This window comes from Serinus canaria, chromosome 7, assembly GCF_022539315.1.
Source record: "Serinus canaria isolate serCan28SL12 chromosome 7, serCan2020, whole genome shotgun sequence".
NCBI lineage: Eukaryota > Metazoa > Chordata > Aves > Passeriformes > Fringillidae > Serinus > Serinus canaria.
Window position 1 is genome coordinate 10,943,359 of NC_066321.1, and position 22,836 is coordinate 10,966,194.

Below are 22,836 nucleotides of genomic sequence, written 5' to 3' on the forward strand. Positions count from 1 at the left end.
CTTCCATTCTTGTGTGAATTTGATGATAACTCCTTTTTTTCCTTCTAGATTTTATTTAGATTTACGTGAGGTTATTTGAAGGGGAAAAGAAGGCCAACTGCACTGTTATTTATAGTGATTAATAGGGCCATTTAGTAGTTGTTTGAAATTTAGATTGCACTGTTTATCATTTACAGTTGTGTGGGCTAAGGTAATGATTCCATTATTCTAATCTATGAGCAATATCTAGCATCTTACATTTTTTGTTCAGTTGATATTTCATTACAGAATTTGAGATATAAATCAGGAGCAAGATACATGCATGAGGTTTAAATAGAAATGAGACCTTTTAAAGTGACATACGGGTACTGATTAACTTCATTATAAGCAGCTAATGAAATCAATATATATCACAAGTAATGTGCCATCTGTTATGGTTGGAACACCTTTTAGTGCATTTCTTCTTACTGTGGCTTTTTATTGTAGAAAAGGAACCCAGTGTGACAAGATTTCAGTAATACTACCAGTTCCTTTTCAGTTCATTGGTCAAAAACTATTTTACCCATAATCACTTCAACTACAGCAGGAGCATCTTCAAAAAGTTCTTTTAAATCTAATATTGATTATGTGTGCTTTCTTTTCACTTAAATTGTAACAAAATATAAAAACTATTTAGGTGTGAGATTAAAGTCTAGAAATGGTGCTACGCTTAACTTTTTCACTGAAATAGTTGTATTGAATTTCAAATTTTATGCCTGCTGAAATCTATAGGAGCAACTTTTTTTTTTTATTTTTTGCTGTCTTTGACAAATGTTTATATTACACTTCTGCATTTTTTCAAATGATATCTTTAAAATCAATAACTCTGAAATTCAGAATCTTTAGCAACACCTAATTTTTGGGAAGGCTATCACTCACTTTGAGACTCTCTTGATGCACAGTCCTGGTGAAGTCATCCTTATAATGTCTAGCTGTAGTTTTCCTCATCCATAGATCTTAAAAAAGGATAGTCATCCACCTGTCTGCAAGCAGCAAGCTTACATACTTAAATTAGGACTCCTAGATTCCTATTTTCTCTTTATAGACAGCAGAAAAAGAGAGGCTTTTCCAAGGCTTGATTGAGAGTGCTTTGACTAGAGCAGGAGCCAAGATTAAATTAGGTTCCTAAAGTTAGGTGATGTGAATGACCCCAAAGTGCTTTACTGAAATGGAACAAATACCATTATCTTCCTTTTCAAGATGGGAAAAATAAAACTCAGAGATGAAGTGATTTGCCCAAGATCATCAGGAAGCCAGAAATTTAATCTCTGTTTTCTAAGGCTCAGTCTGGGGCTCCAGCCAAAAGGTGCCAGCATCTCTGGCCAGTATTCCTCAAGTGCTTTCCAATAAACAAATGATCAGGCCCTGCAGGTGGCAGGGAGAGCTGTAGATACATGGGAAAGCCTTATCCAAGCTACACAGAACCATTCTGCAAAACCATTGGATTGTCTGAAAAATGCCTCACTGTGCCTCTTTCCAACTGTCAGCCCCAAGGGATTGCTTGTGGGAGGGTCAACAGACTGGAAAGATCCAGCACTGTGTTCATAATATGTGTACACCTGTTCTGCCCTTTCTTACCCTGTCATCAAGTTAAGTTCACTGCCTCTGCATTTGCAAATGTGTCCATTAAATAATAAGAAACTTAACCTGGCATAACACTGGGTCACAGATGGGGTAAAGTCTGTGTTCCCAGACTACATGGAGAAAGCTGAAATAGGAGCAAGGCGAGAGCAAAAATTCCACATAGATTATCAATTGTTTGAAAAGGGAATAGGGATTTTTCTTTCCTTCTTTCCTTTCATTATCTTTTTAAATGCCATATGTAAGAATTTTTCTAAAAGCAATCCTGAGCTTGGGTGGATGGTTAAGGGTGGAGAAAGATAAAAAAGAGTGTTTGAAAAGGAAAAGAAGCCCCATGTGGCCATGAGAATTTGGGCAATCCTTCTGTAGAGCAAAGGAGTAACTTGAGTAATATGAAAGGTGGGAATGAGAATTTTGGAGGAAGGGGAACAGACTGTGTGTGTTCCAGAACCCAACCAAGAAAAAACAGTTGCAGTGGATAAAGAGTGATGAGCCGTGGAAGGAGAAGACAGGAGACACTCAGAACTAAGGATAGGATGTCAATCAGTTCAACAGCCTACATAAATAAACCTTTTTGTTGCTGTAGGATGTAAGGTGGTCTGACTTTGGTTTTCCTGGAAGAAGTGGAAAAGAGAGCACATTGTGGATTGGTTCTGAAGGAGCAAACACCCCCTGCCACTTGGACTCCTACGGCTGCAACTTAGTGTTGCAAGTACAAGGAAGGTAAAAAGTGCACAGACATACAGTAAATACAGGGGAGAGTTATACTGTGCATAAAGTTAGTTTTGGACTCTTTTAGTATTAATTCTAGGTCCTGATTATTTTAGTTTTCTGAGTTCTCAATGACTGAAGAGCACCCTAACTGTTCTACAGGAAATGGCAGAACTTCAGGGCGTTCTGAAGTTACACAATTTTATTTTCTAGTCTGTGGGTAAAATGGTCCAATTATAAACACTTTAATCTTCCTAGTAGTTATGAATTCAGGAATTTGGAATTAGGAAAGAAAAGAGTTAAAAATAAAAAGCCCCCAAACAAAATAGAAATAAACTACTTTAGACTTTTACAATATTGTCTGTGCAAGATCCTCTAATAGCCTGCTAGAATTAATTTAAAAGGGGACCATCAGGATGGGAGCAGCCAGCTGTGAGCAAAGTTGAAAGGGACATTTGAGGCTCCAAACTCATTTGGGAGCATGTGGCTGTTGCTGTATCTTTCTGCCTGTTTGCATGCTGTCTTTTTTTTTTTTTTTCCCATTCTTTGTTTTTCTCCCTTCCTTGCATATTGGCTTCAGGGTTGGTGGTTTTTTTTTTTTTTTGGTTTTTGGGTTGTTATCTGTTTTTGCTAGAGTAGTGCTAGAGTAACAGAACAAGTTGCACACACTTTCTATGTTTGATGGTATAGAGTGGAAGGAAAAATTTGCTATGGGTTTTTCAATGGGATTAATTACTCTGCCATTTTATAGAACAGTAAGATTGTGGTGGTGGTGTTTTTAAGGTGCAGGATTGGAAGTCAGGTGTGTTGCCTTTTAGCTGGGCAGTGCCACATGCTGACTGGCTTTAAGGCCTGAGGTAAATGAATTTGTCATCATCTTACCCCTAAGAAGGGTAGCTCTGTGTAGGGTTTTCAGTCATGTATGTAAACAACCTTGAGGTCCTTGGGTGGATGTGCAGCAGAGACATTCTAGAAGCCTCCCTCAGCACTGCTGTGCTGCAGCCAATCCTGTAGACTTCAGATCACATCAGTAAGCATCGTGCATTGAAGTCCAGACACTTTACTGTATTCAGGAGCCAGAAATCTCAATGAAAACCATGAGACTTAAATTCCATAATCTTCTAAGGATTCATTTAAATACTGGGTGTACTAAATAAGTACAGTGATGTAGCAGACACAATACCTGCCAAGCCTCTTTGATCTGTACCTTCAGATGTTGAACTCGAGCCAGAGTTCCAGTGTCATGCAGCAATTCTGTCCACCTTCCCAAGGCACTTCCTCCCTCTCAAGTAGACCAAAATCCGTTTTCCTCTCAGGGAAAGAAATCCAAAGCCCTTGCACAGCCTGAAAAGACAAAGTTGTTTTCCTCTTCAGAACAAAGCCTGTAAATAGATTGCAAACTTCCACAAGCTTGTGAATCCTGTGCTTCTTCAGAGCAGAAAGATTCCCTTTTGAGACTCACAAACAAGACAGGCTTTGTAACAGAGTATAAGCTTATGCTAAACTTAAATAGATTTGCCTTTGCAGGAAAGCCAGGGACAGCTCCTTAGCCCTTTGTTGCTATCTTGAATTTCCTCCTTGCATCCCTTAGGCTTCTTAATTTTTTGCTTTATGATATTGCTTTGCTGTGGGCCTGCAGGATTAACCCTGAGCCTCCTAACCTAGTCATTCCCTGCCCCCTCAGAGGATCTAGCTTGGAGGGCAAAATAAAGTTGCAGTAAGGCTTGAGTTTCAGGAGAAGTGGTTTTTGTGCTTGCATCCAGCAGTTGCTTTGGTAATTACCAAGAAATATCAGCAGCCTATGGCACTTGCATCTGTGCTGGTCTCTGTAGTTCTGACTATCCTGCTATTCCTATCTCTTCTGTTCCTGTCCCTTTTGATTTTGTGCAATTTGGTTGCTTTGCTCCCATTTTCAGATCTGTGACTTAGAATCGAGAACCAGAAGCAGTAGACAAAATTCAAGAAGTGAGTGCCAAGGGAAAGGACACAAAGAAAAGCCCTTTCTAGAGTCCAAAACAAAAGAGAAGAGCTACACAAGCTCTCCAGTTGTGCTGGAGAGTGCTGCCTTTACATTTCCATTGCTTAGTGCATTGGTTATGTTGCATTGTTTGTCTAGCACCTCTTAAATGTAATAAATTCTCTTTGTGTATTCCTTCTGGTTATTTCTACCACCTAAAGTACTGCCATTTAAAACTTTTATTTCTAAATACCATATGTACCTGCTAAGATATTTAATTTATGATGCCCATAAAACTGGCACCACCAGTTCTGGCATATTCTTTTTTTTTTTTTCTCTTTGTCTGGTCTATGTAAGTGAAATAGAGACATTAGCTCCTGAGGATAAAGTGTGGTCCCAGCTCTGCTTGGCCTTTGCACTGTGGTGCATTCATGTGCTTCTTTGGGCATGTAGGAGCAATGAGTGCCCTCATGAGCAGAACATCCCTGTCCTGCTCCACCTGACATTCAGTCACACCAGTAAGTTCTTAAATGCACAACCAGCCACATTTTCATCATGTGGTACTGATAACACAGAAAATTACATATGTTTAAGGATACTTCTGTGTCTATGGATGTATTGGGTTTTTATTAATTCCATTTTTTGCATGGAAACATCAAGGTGATTTTTAAGAATAGGGGGGTTCACGGCTAACAGCCATATAAGGAAACAGAAGATAATGTCTAACCCTTTTACTGTTGCCATCCTAAACACACTATGCCCTCCTTTCAAAACAAATACAGATTCTGAAAGCTTTTCATTCAGTGAACAAAAATACATTGTCTGTAACAAAACTATTTCCTCTAGTTTATAGAGCAATTTTTAATGCTCTGAGCATCTGTAAATGCTGCATGTAAAAAGGAGGAAGAAGAAACCAGACGGGAGAGGCTTTTTAAATTTTATCTGCCTTTAAAAATGATTGGTGAGAAGCTGTAAATCTTCTCAGTTAAAAAAATAAAAAGTGGAATATTTTAAAAACACTTTCAGGAGACAGCCTGTAAGCACTGGCTGTGTTCTCACTGCGTAGGAGATTCACACAGCAAGGCAGATTTATGTTTTATTGAAAACCTTGCTAGTGCCTTTAGTTCTTTGCTGCAAGTGACATGCACTGAATACATTTTTTGTCTTCTCTCTATTTTCAGGAAGAGATGGCACCTCTTCCCACCTGGTGACACCAGTTTCCTTTATCCTACCAGGATCCCTTATGAGGAATCCAGCATATTCAGCAAAGTCAACATTGCCAACCCTGATCTGAAACGCTTTCCCAAGTTTAGGAACTCAACAGCCCATGTTGTTACCCTCAGTCCAGGACAGGTACCACTGACATTCGAGCTTCACATTATTTAATTTCCTATTTAACTGCCTAATTAAGGGCTAGGAAATCTTAACAAATTGACTGTGGAACTTCCCTCTTCCTTCACTCCACATTCAGACCTTATAGATTTCTCTCAGCACAGAAGCTTTCTTCACTGACAGTTACTTGCCTAGACATTTTTGTACAAAAGCTGCAGATATTTGGAGAGCCATCAGTCAGCTGACTGATTCATAGATCAGAGTTCAATCAGCTGCCTGATTCCATACAACCACCTGTCTTGCAACCGCCTCAAATTTGTCTACTTCAGAACTTTCTCGAACTCTGACCTGTCTACTCATACTCTATTTATGTTCCATAAAATGCATTTGGTTAATGAGTATATAGAGCTAGCAAAAGAACTCATATTTTGGTAGTGAATAGCCTTCTCCTGTTGCTTTAATAAATACTTTAATGATGATACTTGCTTTTAGAGTGCACACCATTCACAGGTTTCATGGTGCTTTACAGGGCTGTGAGGATGTTTTTAATCCTGCTTTACTGAGAAGGTTCAACTGTATGTGCCTGGCTTACAGTCACACAGGCAGGCAGCAGCAGTGTGAGAGTAGGGTTCAGGACTCTTGATTCCCAGTCTCCTGCTGTAAATAGTGTCCTTCTTTATTTAATCAACAAGGTCTGTATTTGGAGTCTGAATTACCCTTTTTCATTTGTTCAGCCATGCATGTCCTGGTAAGGCACTGCTGTGCATCTCAAACTGTCAGGCCCTTCCAAAGGAATTTTGCAATGGTCATTGCTCAAACAGTGGAGTTGCTGCTGCTGAAGCCCTTTCGCCATTCTCCTACCAGATATTGTCACCTCTTTTGACCTCAGCTTAACAACTTGTATGAGCATTCCCCTGTCCCTAACTGGCAAACCCAGCTGCCTTCAAAAATTTAAAGAGTGGATTTTTGCTAATTAAGTTATATTTGAGGAGGCAGAGTGGGGCAGGATAGTAGCTTCCAACAAAAGGATGATACCCTTCAACTGGAAGTGTATGCTCTGCGGTTGGTACAGATGCAAATGGGGAATCTGTGATCAGCCTTTACTGTTTGCACTACATTAGCTCATACTCATACTTCTAAAGCAAATCATTAGTTTCACATTCAGCACTTTGTAAGGTTGCAGCAGTCAGTAATTTAAAGCACAAAGAACAAATTTTTACTATTGATAAAAATGCCACATCCATTCAGCACTGCGTTATCCCTGATCCCCAATACTATTTGAATTTATAATCTCCTTTGCAACGATCAAGTGTACTAGTGAACCTTTAATATGATCTTAATTTTAATTAGGCTTAAAGCAATTACAAATTAATCTTGCTAGGAATAAAGATCTTGAGCCAGCTCAGTAATACAATTTGTTTGCATTGCCATGAACTGTTTGGATTTCTTGGGGGGGAAAGTAATGCAGAAGCAATGATGGAGCAGTGAGGTATTGCCTTTGTCCATTTTATCAGTGCCTTCTGTGTGGTGCTTGCCAGCATCTCATCCAGAAGCTTTCAGGGCAGGTGGCTGAGAGCTGCTGCCATTTGATGGAGAGGAAAGGAATGACCTAGAAGAACTTCATTATTAAAAAGGGAGAGAATTCCTAAATAATGTCTTGATATGTGCTTAACAGTGGTTTTCACATAGAATTAGCCCAGTTACTGCAGAATTTGAAGGCATCTTTATTTTATGATAAAATGTAGCATCTCCACTCATTCCCAGAGGGTATGCAGAACATTTTGGATGATTGTAACAATAAAAGGCTGAAAAAACGAAGACAAAGGTGTTCTTAGGTATTCAGGAGAGCAGCTGCATGTAGAGTGAGTGCAGCTTTGAATATCAAAAACTTAATGTGTCTAATGCCACCTTCTGGTCAATGTTTGCTACCAGCCATTTTTCTACACCCTTCTGCCTGAAAGCAGAATTCCTTGATGTAACATTGTGCCAGTGTACAGTCAGTATAGATCCTTTGTGCCCTTTCACTGTATTGTTCAGAGGTGAACCTCTATTATGAATTTTGATAGCTGATTGAGACTTAAGGTTTTATAAGGTTTCATCCTGTACCTGACCACTGGCTGTCAGTCACATTTCAACAGACATAACTTCTGGTTATACATTAGTGATCTGTTCTGAAACAAATCATGAAAACATTTAGATGTCAAGCTTAGTCAAATAGGCAGCTGAGTAGTGGAAGAGCTTGCAGCAGTACATGACTATATCCACAAAGTTACAAGCTCAGGTTGTGTCACACAAATGTAGGGGGTCCTTATAAATGTTTGGACCTGGTCACGTCTGTGATGGTTGCAAAGCTGAGGATTAAGTATGGAGAAGCATTTCTAGTAACACCTTGAATCTTTTCTCAAATATAAAAATACTCCCTAAAAGACCAGAAATGGGACAAAACACATCTATTCTTGTACCTTCTACCCATGCTCTGGGACAAGTGTTAAGAGAGTTAGGGATCTGTCACCCTCAGCTTAAATCCTGTTCAGGACAGGTGTCCTACTTGCCATCAGTGGCACCTGGCAGCCCAACAAGGTGGTTCATCCTTCCTGTCTTACACAATTACAGTCCTGCAGGAGCAATCATCCCACCTTGTCCTTCAGCACCGGCTGTAGAAGGAGCTTATGCACATAGATGCTTAACTTTTTTGATGATTAAAAATAGGAAATATGAATACCACCTGAAAAAGCTACAAAAAACTGAGATGCTGTAGAAGGATAAAATAATTGATCATTCTTTCCTCTGCCCCACTTCTCACTGACTTCTGGCTTCCTTCCTGCTCACTAATGTAATTGCTCTTAATCCATCTCCCTGTTAATCCATATCCACATAACTAGACAATGGTAGGGAGACTACAGAGTGATCTGAGTTTATCTGAAGGGATGGAAAGCAAGCAGCTGCCACTCTGTGCCCCTGTGAGCAATCCCATTCCCCCTCTTGCTACCCCAGGCAGGTGCTGCTGGAGGCAGTGCTTGCCTGCCCTGTGGCCTGGCCCTGTGCCCCAGTGCAGCCTCGGGCCAGAGGAGCTGCAGTGCAGAAGTGCAAGGAAAGGCCTAACTGAGGTAGCCAAGAGGCACAGTGGCTAGAGAAGGATGCCCTCCCTCTGGCCTTGAAGAATATTGTCATTGGATGGGAAAAAAACAATTTTAGAAAAAGATGAACACTACTGCTTGCTGGTTCTCACCATGGTCTGCTGCTCAGAAGCTCCCTTCCCCTGCTTTTGCAAAGTCTAAGAGAAACACATTTATGTGGCCACAAATACAATTGTCACTCAGTTCCTGTGTTTAGCTGCAGTATCTTCTCTTTTTTGGACTTCTGCTGCAGAATCTAACACACCATGGGATCCTGCTCAGCAGCAGAGCTCCCAACAGTGCAGGCAAACCTCTGACTTCTGACCTAGCCCTGAGCAAGAAATCTTCATGAAGTCAAGGAGGGATTTCCCTATGTGCTGCCTTTAAAGAAAGGGTGTGAGAACATCAGGTTGGGCTTAAAGTAGGGAACAGAAGCACACAGCCTGGATAGCCAAGAAAAATATAACTGATACCAAAGAAAAGTGTTTTAGTAAGTCAAGAAATGCAGTAATTCAAAGGTAGTGTAATGTTCCAGCTCAAAGTATACAAAAGACTTTTTAAAAGGGGTTACAGTAAAAAAACCCACTTTTGTTGGAGAAGAATTTAAGTGATTTTACTAAAAGAGAATTCAGAGTTTGCCATACCATAATGCATAGTAGATGACTGGTAATCCTGTTCTGGGGAAGGAATAGTTTTCACATGGGAGACTGCAGAGCTGGCTCCAACTCACCCCATAGAGAAGGCAGACAGCCCAACCCAACCTCAGGACACCAGAACTATGATTTCCATCACAGAAGAAGCAGAAGAGTCCAGGAGCTGAATTTATGCTAGGATTGGTGGTATAAAAACACTGCTCAACCTGCAACACCTATGGAAAACTCCATGAATGCCTCAAAAAATGAAAGGTCAAAGCTGAAATTTCCTGATTCTGCTTCTCCACCTCTTCCCTGAGCTTCCCTCATTCTCTCACCTGGGTCACTGTGGGCATGGCCTGATGCAGCCCCACTCCCTCCTCTTCACTTTGACTTTCCCCATGGCTGTGCCCATGTTTCTGACCCCAGTCACCCTTGGAGCTCCGTTTCAGTGGGCGGGAAGACACCAGGAGGGAGGAGGAGGCAGGGAGAGAAGCACCTTCCAAGCCCCAAGACAGCCAGGCTCCAGCTGGGATGAGGCATAGGCTGGGGCTGCAGGGCTCACACACAGTCCTCAGGTGGTGTTCCCACAGAATTGGCTATGCCTGCACCTACTTCATTTCATGTTTCATTGCCATGGTTGCAAACACTTCTGGGATTTCCTTGGGTCCCCCCCCCCGCCATGGCTCAGTGTCTTTATCTTCCCGTGACACTGGCTTCCTTTTTGTGCACATTTACCTAAATATCTTTTTCTAATGAGCAGGAATTTCTTGGTATAATATTTTACTTCAGGGTATGCTCTCCTTTAGAAGCAATTCCACCTTTGCCCTACCTTTGCACTGTATCAAGTTAATCATGTCCACTGAGAATTCAAACCTGCTCTGTTCTCTGTGCTGTACAAGTCTTCAGCATTGCTCCACTTGCTCTCCCAACTGTTCCTTTGGTTTCTTTCCTCCCATTACAGCATCTCATTTTATCTTTTCTGGGACTTCTGTCCTACTTTAACTTCATTTGCTATATTTGGCTGTCACTAGCCTAAATATTAAAATTATCTGATTGGTTACTGTTTAGATCAGTATCTTCCCAGCACGAATAAAGTTAGATAAGTTCTGTGGAAAGCAGGCTAGCACAAGATTATCTCTTAGCTTGGAGTAGTTCTGTCTTGCTGTTGCACTTTACATTTTCCCTGTAAAATGTTTGCTGCATTTGTGTATGTTGTTTCACTGTGGCTTACTTTGACATTTCCTATAGGAGTGTAGCTAAATCTGTGTCCCATATTCATAAACATATGGAAGTCTGCTTTTTTTAATTGTGAAATTGATCCTTAGAGGCAGCGGTGGTTGTGGGTTTTTTTGTTTCTTTCATTTTGTTGTGCTTCTATTTGCTTCTAATTTGAAAACCTAGAAGAATACTAGTTTGTAAATGTAGAAGAATCCTACCTTTATTTTCTGGGTTGTTGGGGTTTTTGGAGGGTTTTTTTTTTTTGGTCTTGTTAGTTCTGCTCTCTTGCCAACTGTATTTTATAGTTTTAATTACCTTTTTCCATTTCTTCATCTTTATTAAAGTTTTAGTCCTTTTGCTTTTTGATAATTTCAATCTTCTTGTTGCTATAGATCCTAATTTTAACAAGCATAAGCTTGTTCAACAATAAAGGAGGGAGAGCAAGTGTCTTTATGGACCCTCTTTTGCCTATTTGAGTCACAGCTCTGTAGCTCTTCTATAAACTGCCTTAGCAAACAGTGCCAGCTGCAGAGAGACACAGCTTTGCAGTTATTACCCTTAACCTGCTGGCAAGGGAAATCTGATTAGTCTCTAAAGGACCAAGCTCCTCCTCTGGTTTGAAAACACAGAACAAGTTGTGGGGATTGTATTTTTCCTTCTGGCTGTACCTGCTCACTCCAAAGCAATTCTGTCTCCATTTTGCATGTGAGTCATGTGGAGCCAGCACATTCCATGCTTAATTTCCTTCTTGGTTTTCCAGGCAGCATCTCTTACTGAAACATTTATACATTTCCCTTAATCTGTCTCTTGCTCATGTTCCCTTGCTGCCTGGTCCCTCTGCACCACCTCCCCAGTGTCTGCTGCCCTCCTCCACATTCTGGAGATGACTGTTCTGCACAGGGCTCACAGGAAGGATCCCATTGGTGCAAAGAGCTACTCACAGGAGCTCTGCTTTCTTCTGCTGTAACACAAAGTTTGCCAGGGTTCACCTTTACACCCAGTCACTTAGAGGGCACCCAGAGTCTTTAGCAGAGTTCAGTGTAAGATCCCCTACAGAGCAGATGGGTATTTTTTTTTTTTTGGGGGGGGGGGGGGGGGGTTGTATGATTCTGCTGTCAGTGAAACTGGAAAACACTTCCTTACAGATAAACCCATTGCTGCTAATGCAACTGCACTGTTCATTTAAAGTGGATGTTTCCTTGATAAAAACAAAACTCTGAAACTTGTTCAGCAGAGAAAACATGGTTTGGCTGCAGTCTGTAGGGTTTCATACACTTAGATGTCAGGACTAACTAGTGACTGACTTCCTTTTCTGTTTTGTGTGCTGTACTGGATTAAAGAATAATTTCCAAATGATTTTGACCTTTGGAGAGCCAGTGCTTCTTTTTGTTTGACTTAAATTTAAGCCTGTGGAGAACATTTTGTCATCTGCCCCAAAAAATAAGAGTTCTAAGTGTCCTGTTCTAAGTGTTCTGTAAGTGTTTGCAGGACTGGTGCCATTGTTTGCCCCACAGACATTTTCTCATTTGCTGTGTTCTGATGTAATGAAGCACAGGGCTATCTGGGTAGCAGAACATTCTTCTAAGTAATTTGTGTCTACCAAGAGAAGGAACTGTCTGCAATTCAGATACAGATCACTGCTTCACTTTCCCCGTTGTGAAGTATATATTTTTATCTGTCTCTGACCATTTTTATAACTTGTCAAAAATATCTTTTATGCTTTCCTTGATAGCTCCATGTTACTCTAATGTTCAGTAATCTGCAAAGCTTGTCCTCTATCATCAAAACAACATCAGTGTCTTGTACCATAAAAACCATGGGTTGGAATCAATTTTCTGTCACAGCTATCATCCTGATATTGTTGTAAAGCTCTGATCTAAAATAGATTGTCCCAGAAATCATGACATTTTCTTTTAAAATCCTGTCTACTAAAAGTTACAAATTTAATACTGGTGATTATTTACCAGAATTAAAGCTATGCTTTGTCACCTAGTCACCTAGATGGGCAGAGGGATGCCTGCTTTTTGGGAAAACCAGCTGGCAGTCCTACAGGAACTGGGAAGTCTGCTCAGCTGGAGGGTCTGTCTGCTCAGCTGGAGGGTCTACAAAATAATTCCTGCTTGGCTGGGACTCTCTGAAGTCCTGATGTACTGCTGCACCAGCTGCACCCCTCTGTACTGCTGGACGTTGCTTTCCCACAGCAGTTAAAGGTTATAGTCCTGCTTGAGACTATATGGGAAGGAGTTTGTATGAAAGGTAGTTCTGGATTATGTCCATTTCTTACATGATAGTATTGACAGAGTGGGCATTTTTGTCTGGAGAAAAGGCTCTTTAAAAGAGAGAAATAAACATCACCTCTCACCTGTGTCATTGCCTCTGTTCTGTCTGTACATCCCACATCACCTAAATTAAAAAACTGTGTCTTTCTTCAGGCTTCTGCTTGTTCCCTAATGCAATGTCTCCAATTCCAGGTCCTGCTTGTCCCAAGGCACTGGTGGCACTATGTGGAATCCATTGATCCTGTCACTGTCAGCATCAACTCTTGGATTGAGCTGGTATTTTCCTTTTAATGTTCTGGGGGTGTAGCACTTCCAAGGGATTTCTGTCCCTTGCCTGCCAGGTTCAGTCCTATTGGGTGTGTTGTGTTCAGAGGCTGGGGAGGGAAAAGCCCTTATGGATAAATTTTTTTCTAGAAGAACCTTTCAAGGTTCCAGATCTGAAGCCCCAGTTCAGCAGGAATCCCCTTTCAAGTTTACTTCAATCAGGTAAACAATTAAACACAAGCTAAATTTTCATGCCTAGTTTCTTAAGGGCCAGCCAGCTTTGTGCTGAATAGAGAACAAAAAACCAGGAACTTCACCTCAAGGACAAGCTTATGTGCAAAGCTAAATTAGAATTTAAATCAGATTCATGTGAATAGAAAGGCAGGAGAAGAAGATTTTTGAATTTTTGTTCCTCTGTGATAGTTTTGCTTTGGCTGAAGTTGGATTTCCTCATGTATTTAATTAATTTTATTCTCCCTGGGCTTTTTCTTGCTCATGTTAATGAGCATATATGGGATGGTTCCAGGGATATCATGAAATCATAGAATAGTTTGGGTTGGAAGGGACCTTTAAAGCTTGTCTAGTCCAATCACTCTACAAGGAGCAGGGACACATTCCACTAGATCATCTCAATACTCCAGAATGTTTTCTGATTAACATTACTTTATTATTATTCCTGGGTTAATATTAAAAAAAAAAAACAAAACCTTTTGAAATGGCCTGTGAAATGGCCTCACTAAAATACTCACTGCCTTTTTGCCTTTTTTTTTTTTTCCTACTTCTAAAACCTATATTAGACTGGAAATCTGCAGGGGAAAGAACACATGCTTTCAGCTGCTGTTCCAAGACCAGAGGATGCATTTCTCACACCAACATCAAACCAAGAAGAGCAGAGGAACTCACTTGGATATTTCCCTCATGGAGAAATTTTTGAGATGAAACCTGTGTATTTAGCAAGGACAGCAGGCCCACAGCCCAGACCAGGCTCTCACACAGCCCTAAATGCAGTCAGGCTGTTGCAGTGCCAGAGAAAGCACCAATTATATTCTAGAGCAGCCACTTAAGCCTGCATTGAATTTGTGCCTTTGAGGTAATTCAGAGGAACTGGCTGTGTGCCTTGGACTTGGGAAGGCCCTGATGTCACCACACACTTGTGCCCTAAGCTGGGCCTCACAAGTTGTCCTCCTCTGGAGGAGCAGGCTGTGGTGGGATCAGCTTGGCTGGTAGCTCCCAGGTGCTGGGGCAGGACCTGAGCATTTCTTGCAGTTCTTATGTGTTGCATAGGAAAAACAAAAAAGTGGAGCTAAACTCTACATCCTTTTCTGTCATAAAGGTCTTGCAGAAGTCACCAAGATCTTGTTTGGTGCCAGCAGGAGTCAGTGGCTGTGTGGTATCATAAGCAGAGGAGTGTTTGCTGGATCTTGCTGATAAATGACACACAACCTCCCCAGATATCAGTATGTGCCATGAGCAAATGTGGCTATTGCAGCCCAGGTGAAAGGTCCTTACAGAAATCACCCCTGCAACTGATGATGCAGCACTGTTTGTGAGGAGTTGGGCACTCCATCTATAAAATAAATTCTGACATTCTGGATTCTAAAAGACAATTCTGAGAACATTTGCATTACCAATCCAAGCAGTTCTTGCTCACAGCTGTTACCAGCTGCTTTCATATTGACAGATGTGAATCACACCAACAATTACAGTCCCAGTGAAACCATTAATTATATTGGCAAGAGTTTAGAGTAGAAATTTAATTTGTTTTCAGCTGGATGTGAGCTACCCAAAAGTATTCCTTGCTTTCTAACATACTGTCATGCAATCAGTACAGCCCTGTTGTTCAGCAGGCCAGGATGAATACCAAGAATGCAGCACCTTAAATAGTTTCCACATGTCGACAACAAACTCTGTATTTTGGTGGGTTTTTATACAAGGCCATTAAAAAGCCTAGCATCCAAACCCACAAAATGCCAAGAGCACTTTCCCCTCCTTCTATCCCAAATTCCGCTTAGGGTTCAAGCACAATTTGCTGCTTTCAGCCCTTGTACTAGCCAGATGTGTGGTTTGCTTGACAGGTTCCCTGGAGCCACAGTTAGACTGGTCAGGGCTGTGGGTTGACCATGTTGCATCTTCCCTCCAAAATTAATACATCTAAGCATCTCAATTAAATCAAATATATGCATCCACTTCTAGGTACTTCTCATTGAGATAACAAAACCACCATCTGTGAGAGTCTACCATTCCTTCCTCATAGAAGAAACTCAAATGGGAAAGAAAGCCAGGATCCTCTAAAGTTTTTTTTCTGCTATCCTAATCTAGCTAGTATCCATCTGTCCAAGGGAGATCATGAAGGAAGTGAAGGTCTGAAACAAAGAGTCTGTTATTAACTTAATAAGTTAATTTTCAGTTTTGCAGGAGATTTTTCAGAGCAAACATGCTTTTCCTTCTGGTGTTATTCAAAAGTGCAGCAGTCTGTCAGCTGCTGTTACATGATAAAATATTTCCTAAATTTCCTTAAGATTCACTTTTGTGCTTGTGTAGCCCTTAGATAGCTGCTGCCTTGCTAGAACATCCTGTGTGTTTTAATTGCTTAAATTAGACATAATATGTAGATATAAAGATTTGCTGTGTACCTCTATGGCTCTTCTAGTCCTAAAGAGCTGTTTAAATGCACACATTAATTAAATGCTAATATTGCATTATAATTTCAAGCACCAGATTTAATTAACAAAACACTAATAAGGGAAAAGATTATATACACATACTGTTTTTTGCAAATCCTTATTCAGATGAGCAGTCAACACCAAAGCCTGTGCTGTCACTTGTTTGGGGGTTTGCACAGGAAGAGAGTCAGAAACCTTCTACTGACTTCCCATTCATGAGTGTGGCTTTCAAGCTAAGGCCATCTATGTTTTTCCTAAGATCTTTCAGCTTTTTGCAGAGATCCATGAGCTAATTTATCCCCTAAAACCTTCTGTTCTCTTGAGGCAGGATGCAGATCATGAAGCCCGTGTGGAAGAGGCAATAACTCGAACGCTGGTATGCGCCATAAAATCAGCAGAAAATCCCAGTGATGGAGATCTCTGGCTAAATCCCACGGAGGTAAGCCCTCTGCTGCTCCCATTATGGCAGCAATAACAAAGAATTACTGACATTTTGCTTAGCTCCCCCTGAGTCTTTATGCTGCTTTGAGAAAAAGAGTTTTAAGTTCCATCCCTTCATGTAGCAAAAGTAATTCATGGAAGATAGTCACACGAGGCTGAATTGAAACATGTCTCCTTTTAACTGAGTATTGTGGGTGTTTTCTTAGGTTGAGGCAACATCCCATGAAATCAATCTTCAGTACCTGAATAAAGCAGTGTCTGCATACCTCAAGTGTCAGGAGACAAGTGTGTCAGGACAGGCACGTTCCAGCAGCAATGGTGCAAAGCAGAGGACAGACACCTCATGCAAGAGGAAGAGAAGGGAAGCTGGCTGTGAACCAGAGAGCTGCACATTACTAACCCAGGAATGTGACTTTCCAACACCCAAAGCAGAAGAGCTGCAGAACATACCTTTTGGGCCTCATCTTATTCAGGTTTTACCACAGTCTCACAAAACCAGTGTGGTGGGCGCAGTTGCAGTTGAAAGTGACGGTGGAGATCTTCTCCATGAAAATGAAGGAGAACATTTTGGAAAATTACAGTGCAAGAGGAAGAGATTGCTAATGAGTAATGACTGTGAGACAGCTGCACATCAAATGGATTCAGACTGTAGTCCATGCACCTCACAAACAGCCCTTTCTACCAATGACTTATTAGACTGTCTGGTTAATCCTCGTGTCATCAGTTTAGTGGCTCAGCTGCTGTTGGAGAGAATGAGAGTGTGATGCTGCAGTGCTTCATCATTGCTGAAACAGAAATCAAACAGCAGCCTTGTTCTGCGTGTTTAAGATCTGTAATAATTGAATGTTCCATTTCAAGTAATTTTTAGGTACAGATAGACACAGTTAATGGTTAAGTGCAGGTTGAAGTTGAGCTGAAAGAAGAATAGCTGGTTAGTGATGGCTGGGAATAGAAAGGTGTGTTTAGTCAGGGAGCTGCTCAGTGTTATGAACAAGAGAGAGCACACACAGTCACACTCCCACCGTGCTGTGCAGGTGGGATCTTCACAGTGTTCTACAGCTCTGAGCTGCAAAACAAGTATGGCTTGATGATGGAAAACAGGAGTGCTGGGACATGGTCACAGCAAAGGGGAACCAAGGGTGGGAGTAGATAGATTGACTGACTGTAGACTGTAGTCCTTGACCACATTTAAAGTAAAATGGTCAATAAGCAATCAGTTGACTACATTAGAAATAACAAATTCAGGTAAACCTAAACCTCAGCCAAGAGACAATGCACTCACTAATGCGTTTACTTCCTCCATTCCACTAAATAACTTCAGTTTTGTCACAAAGCTCTACGTTGGAGTGACACAAAAGCCCTTAGCAAGAAAGTAGCCTTTAGCTAGTTCAGAAACTCTTGAAGGTGGGAGAGTAAGGGCATTGGGAAGTTCCTGCTATTAGTTATTTAAAGACATATGTGCACAGTCCCCTATCTCTAAAAAACAAAGCAAAACAGCTATGACTTTTTACCTCTGTCCTTCTCCTTACCACAAGAATCAAAATATATTATTTTTTTTCTTTTGGTTGTAAATGGTTGCTGTACAAGATCATCCTTTCTTCTAAGGACAGTAATCCTTGGATTTGTTTTTGAGGGCTGGGTTGTTCTTTGACTGAAAAGTTAGGGAACATGAAATATAGGCAAGAGGTTTGTTAACGTGAAGCTATGCATGGAGACTTGAACAAAACCTGGGAAGAAAGCTGCTGGCACCTTCCAGGATGCTCACCTCCTCTGATTTCTGTTTGCGGTGGCAACAGAGGCATTTTCCCTAACTGCAGCTTCAAGAGACAGCTTCAGCTCCTGTGAAACCTTTGCTTTTCAAATGTCTATTTGCTTGTGTCTGCTAGAGACCAATAAACCAATTTCTATCATCAGCCTGTTCCCATAGCCCTAACCTTGCACTCCAGCTTTGCTTGGTGTGTATTCCCTGCTAAATACATGTAGCTAGTGCTGTTTTCACAAAGATCACCTTCTACTAATTTATAGTGGAAAACTCCTGATTGCAAAGGTGCTTTCTCTCTGCTTTTATTCAGATTGCATTGTTGGCAGGGCCCTGATGAATTATGGTAAGGGCTTTAGATATGCACCAGTAAATCAGAAATTCAGGGAACCTTGCCATTTCAAAAATCTCCCCAAAAACCTAATACATTTGGAAGAGGATTAAGTTGAAAAGGCTCAAAGGTTCACGTTTAACAAGCACAGAAACCTTACCCTGATGGAAGCAGAGCTGTGTGTGTAGTTTCCTGGAGACCCTGGCTTTGAAGAGTGGCTGTGAGTTAGCAGCAGATGCCACACAAGCTCCATCTCTGACCCACAAATGGGCAGTTTCCAGTGTCCTGCTCTGCCCTGGTAATTGGGCTCAGACCAATTGAGGTGTTACACCTCAGCAATGTGAGAAAATCCATTGTTCTTGTTTCATGTTTCTACACCAAAGGGGTTGCACCCTTGCAACCAGACTAGAATTTAATAAACAACCCTGTTGATACAGTTCCTGTTTGTGTGGTGGCACTGCTGTGACAAAGGGATTCAGTCAGGAATCACTTAGGAAACATCTTGGTCACCTCTGCTGCCTTTAGTGATTCACCAGGCTCATAGGGAGCTGTCTGTGGAACAGGGCAGACCCATTTTGACACAGGCACATCTCAGCAGAGCTGGGTTTAGCAAGACCCTGCTCATGTCCTACTGCTGGGCTTGCCTTTCCCAGGCTACCGCAGGGGCTGGGACCACCTAGAGAGCTCTGCTGCTGGAAGCAGTTGCACTGGGAAGGAAGGGTTACAAATGCCTCATTTTAATTCACTGAGCAAAAATAGTCTTGCAATAAAAAAGCTTTTATGTCTAGAACAGATAGAGGTGGGGGAGGAGAAGCACAGGCAGTAAAGTGGAGGAGGATGGCAGCATCATATTCCAGTCCCCACAGTGTGAGCTGCTTAGCTTAAGCTTTCCTCCCAACACACAGATCATCTTAACACACCCCACAAAATCCACACTGAACATTTCATCCCTCTGTATTCCAAATGACTGTCCTTGGAAAAGCTCACTGAACATGTCAGGGGTCTTTGTAGGACTTGCCCTGATCACATGCCTGTGCCAGAGGACCCATCTCAGGCTCAGTGTAGGAGCAGCATTCTTCCAAGGCTAAGCTGTGTTCAGTCACATCCCTCACCACTCCAATCACACCCTCTCTGTCTGGGGACAGTCACAGTTTATGCCTGTCCAGGTGCAGCCCATGATTTAAGGGCCAGGCTGTGGCCAGAAGCCATTAAGCCAAGGGGACAGGGAGAAGAGCAAGTGAGGCTGTTTAGGATGCAAGGCAAAAGCATCAGAAGGACTTTGTGTCTCAGAGGTGCAATATAAAATCTCAGCCAAACACTCTGTACACGGGGGCAGAGAGAGAAATGACCACAAATTCAGCAAGTCACGTATGGCAAATGGCTTGTGCACCAGCAAGAGAAATTTATGGCTCTGACCCGACTTGCAGCGTGCCGAGTGCCACCATTCCTGACGCCGCTTCTAAATTCATGGCCACTGCCTGCAGAAGCTCAGACAAGTTTCTACATATTCATAGCGTTAAAAATAAATGATTCCTGATCTCTCTGGTGACAGCCTGTCTCCAAGAAGAGCAGGAACCCAGTGCTAGCCCTCTGCAACTGCTGATAGAAACTTTCTCCCCCAAGAAGGAGTATTTCCCACTCACTGTCAGCAGTGGGCACGGCAGCAGTTGAGATCATAGCCCAGAGCCATCACTGGGGTGGTCACAGGGGTGACATGCTTGTCATCTCTGCTGTAGCTGAATGACAGTTAAGAGATGGATGCTGCAGGGCCTGGTGTTGAAGTTAAAGCCTTGCTCCAGCCCAGGGCCAGTCCAAGCAGTGGGATGGACTAGCACATTCATCTCCCCACACACATCCAGGATGTTCTTGGCTGGTGGAGACCTGGTGTGTTCCCTCCCCCAGTACCAGGAAGAGTCACTCTCTGTTGCATCACTGCATCAGGGAGGGTATATGAGCTTCAAGGCCAGGTAAAGAGTTAAAATTGTTCCTGAATTCCTCTCTCACCCCTGCCATGTCCCCTCCTCCTGCTCCCCAGAGCCTGGGCTATGCCCATTGAAAGCACCAGGCAGCAAAACCCTTCCCTTTTGAGCAGTGCCAGGCTTATCCTGTGCCCTGGTGGGACACATGAATCCAGCCCAATTAGCAGCAGCCCTAACAAAGCTGGCTGAAAAATCACTATTAAAATGAAGGATGGTGGTATGTAAAAAGAAGGCCGAGCAAGGGAGGCTGTAACACAACTTATTGCTGTCCCCAGAGGAGCCTCATGACTTACGAAGGACTTGGTGCCTTGCCTGCATTTCAGCCCCTGCTTCCCCAGAGATGTAATGTATTACCTCTGCATTTGCTTGGAGCTTTGGGGGTCTATCCAAAGGGATTAGGATCTCTGCCCTGGTTAAGAATGGACGCTTTCTGCCACGCTGTGATAGCTCACTGCAGTGTGGTTTGTTCCTTGTTTGCTGCTGCTCCCTTGACTGGAAGCTGCAGCATTGCAAAGATCAATGCCACGGACTGCAGGTAGCTTAGCCCTGCTTTGGCCTCTCCCCACATGCCAGCAGCCCCATCTCCCACCCAGGCTGGGGCCCTGAGGACAGCCTTGCCTGGGTGAGCCTCCTCACTGCCCTGCTGGGGACTTGATGGGATCAAAGGTCTCCAAATCACCAATGAGTTTGACTCCAAGCATGTGAACAGACCCAACTGCCCCCAATTTACATCCATGAGGAGGAGCCTTGTAAGGCAGATCAAGGCCAGAGCAAGGCCAGCTCAAGGGCATACCACATCAACAGAAGCATCTTCAGCCCCATGACTGCTCTCCTGTGTCTGTCAAACAAATTATTACCATTATTAACTCAAAAAGATGTTCAGAGCTCTAGCAGAAGAAGCACTAGAACAGGAATCAGTGGAAGACAAGCCTGTCCTGGTTGGGGCAGGAGAGCAAGGATGAGATGGCCATGCAGGTCTTTTCCATCCCTTCCTCTTCAGAGAGTCAATTAGCAAGGCATGGTAACAGCATTTGTGCAGTCACTGCTTGGGCTGATTACAATAAATTTTGTCCTGCATGTTAAAGTCAGAAACATCTCGCATCTGCCAAGCAGCAATCAGGACCAATTAATGAAGATGTAATTTCCCCAGATGCTGCTATTAACATAATTCACCGTGTTCCTAGCAACATGAATATAATTAACCCAGTTAACCACAACTCTCATCACTGCCACACCAGGCTGCCCGTGCCCTCAGAGGAGCCTCCCTGCCCTGTCCCTAGCCACATCCACAGGGCTGAGGGGCAGAGCCACTCCCCATCCTCTCTCCTTGGGGATGGGTTTGGGAGCCATGGAGGTGGCCCCCAGCCCAGCAGTGCCAGAGGCTCTTCTCAGGGGCAGGAAAGCCCAAGACCCCTGACACCCAACATGGTTTGCAGGCCTCAGCTGCACCTCCAAAGTGATGGGTGACTGCAGCAGACCTGCCCCAGCCCTGGGAATGGCACATACCCGTGGGGGTCAAACAGGAGGCAAAATTCAGCCAGTCCCTTAATGCAGGGTGCCCTCCAGCCCTTTTTCCCAGGCTGATTCTTGGGTAATGATGTGGCTCACACACAGCTCTGCCCTCACCACCACCCAGAGCACAACAACTCACTGTGGGGAGCAGCAGGTCCATGGGATGATGTAATGGAAGGCCCTTCTGACTGGTGGCTGGGGTGGGCTGCAAGAGGCTCCAGTGCCCTGTGCAGGTGTGTGTCCCAGCTGAGTCTGGACAAGGCCCTGAAGGTCCCCAGGTGCTCCTGTTTCTGTACTTGCCATGGGCTGGGGACAGGTGATACTCCTGCTGCTGATGGGGAAGACAGGGGCAGTGGGATTTTCTCCCCTGTCTGTCCTAAATCAGCTTTGCTGCTGCTTCTAAGGAGGAACTCAGGGTGAGGAAGAGGAGGAAATGAAGGTTCAGGTGTTCAGACCAAATGTCAGGGCTTATCCAGTGCTTTGGTCCTTAAAGAGCTGAGGCAGAAGTCTCATCTTGTGCCTGTATCCCAGTCTTGCTCTCACCTGATCATTCACCAGATGCTGGAAGCGGGAACTGGAGATGCTCTTGGGAAGGACCAGGCCTCCTGCAGCCCCCTGGGCTGTGTTTTACACAGAAGCTTAATCACTGCCCACCTTCAGGGCTGACACAGGGTGCAACCAAGATGCTTTAGCCAGTCCTGATTGTTTACACAAAAATTATTTCTGTTTTCCCTGAATTTAGAGAACAGACATTTTCAAGTGGTCAGAATTGGTCAGAAGCAAGTTTCATCCACATGAAAGGACTTATCATCTGGGGGTTTGGGCTGGGTTTTATTTCATCATTCCACATTTTCAGTGTAATTTCACTTAAAAAAAAAAACCAACAAAAAACCATGAGCAGCATTTCTGAAAAGCTCAAAACAGTTGGAGGGCTTTTGTTTCCTGAGGGAAGAGCCCCTGGTTTCTCTCCCAGCCTTTTTTTCTGGTGAGAGAAGAAACAAGAAAGGGTATGTTAAAAATTAATGAATGCCTTTTTTTTA

General features: G+C 42.9%; 1 protein-coding gene across 1 annotated transcript in view; it reads left to right on the top strand.

The window, feature by feature from the left end:
- HSPBAP1 (HSPB1 associated protein 1) overlaps positions 1–18,742 on the top strand; it is a 34,470-nt gene extending 15,728 nt beyond the window's left edge. The window contains 8 exon segments of the mRNA XM_050977014.1: positions 2,186–2,322; positions 3,250–3,303; positions 3,305–3,340; positions 5,449–5,620; positions 13,040–13,123; positions 13,909–14,163; positions 16,103–16,213; positions 16,422–18,742. Of these exon segments, the coding sequence (XP_050832971.1) occupies positions 2,186–2,322; positions 3,250–3,303; positions 3,305–3,340; positions 5,449–5,620; positions 13,040–13,123; positions 13,909–14,163; positions 16,103–16,213; positions 16,422–16,979 (1,407 nt within the window). The 3' untranslated portion in view covers positions 16,980–18,742.
- The last annotated feature ends 4,094 nt before the right edge of the window (positions 18,743–22,836 follow it).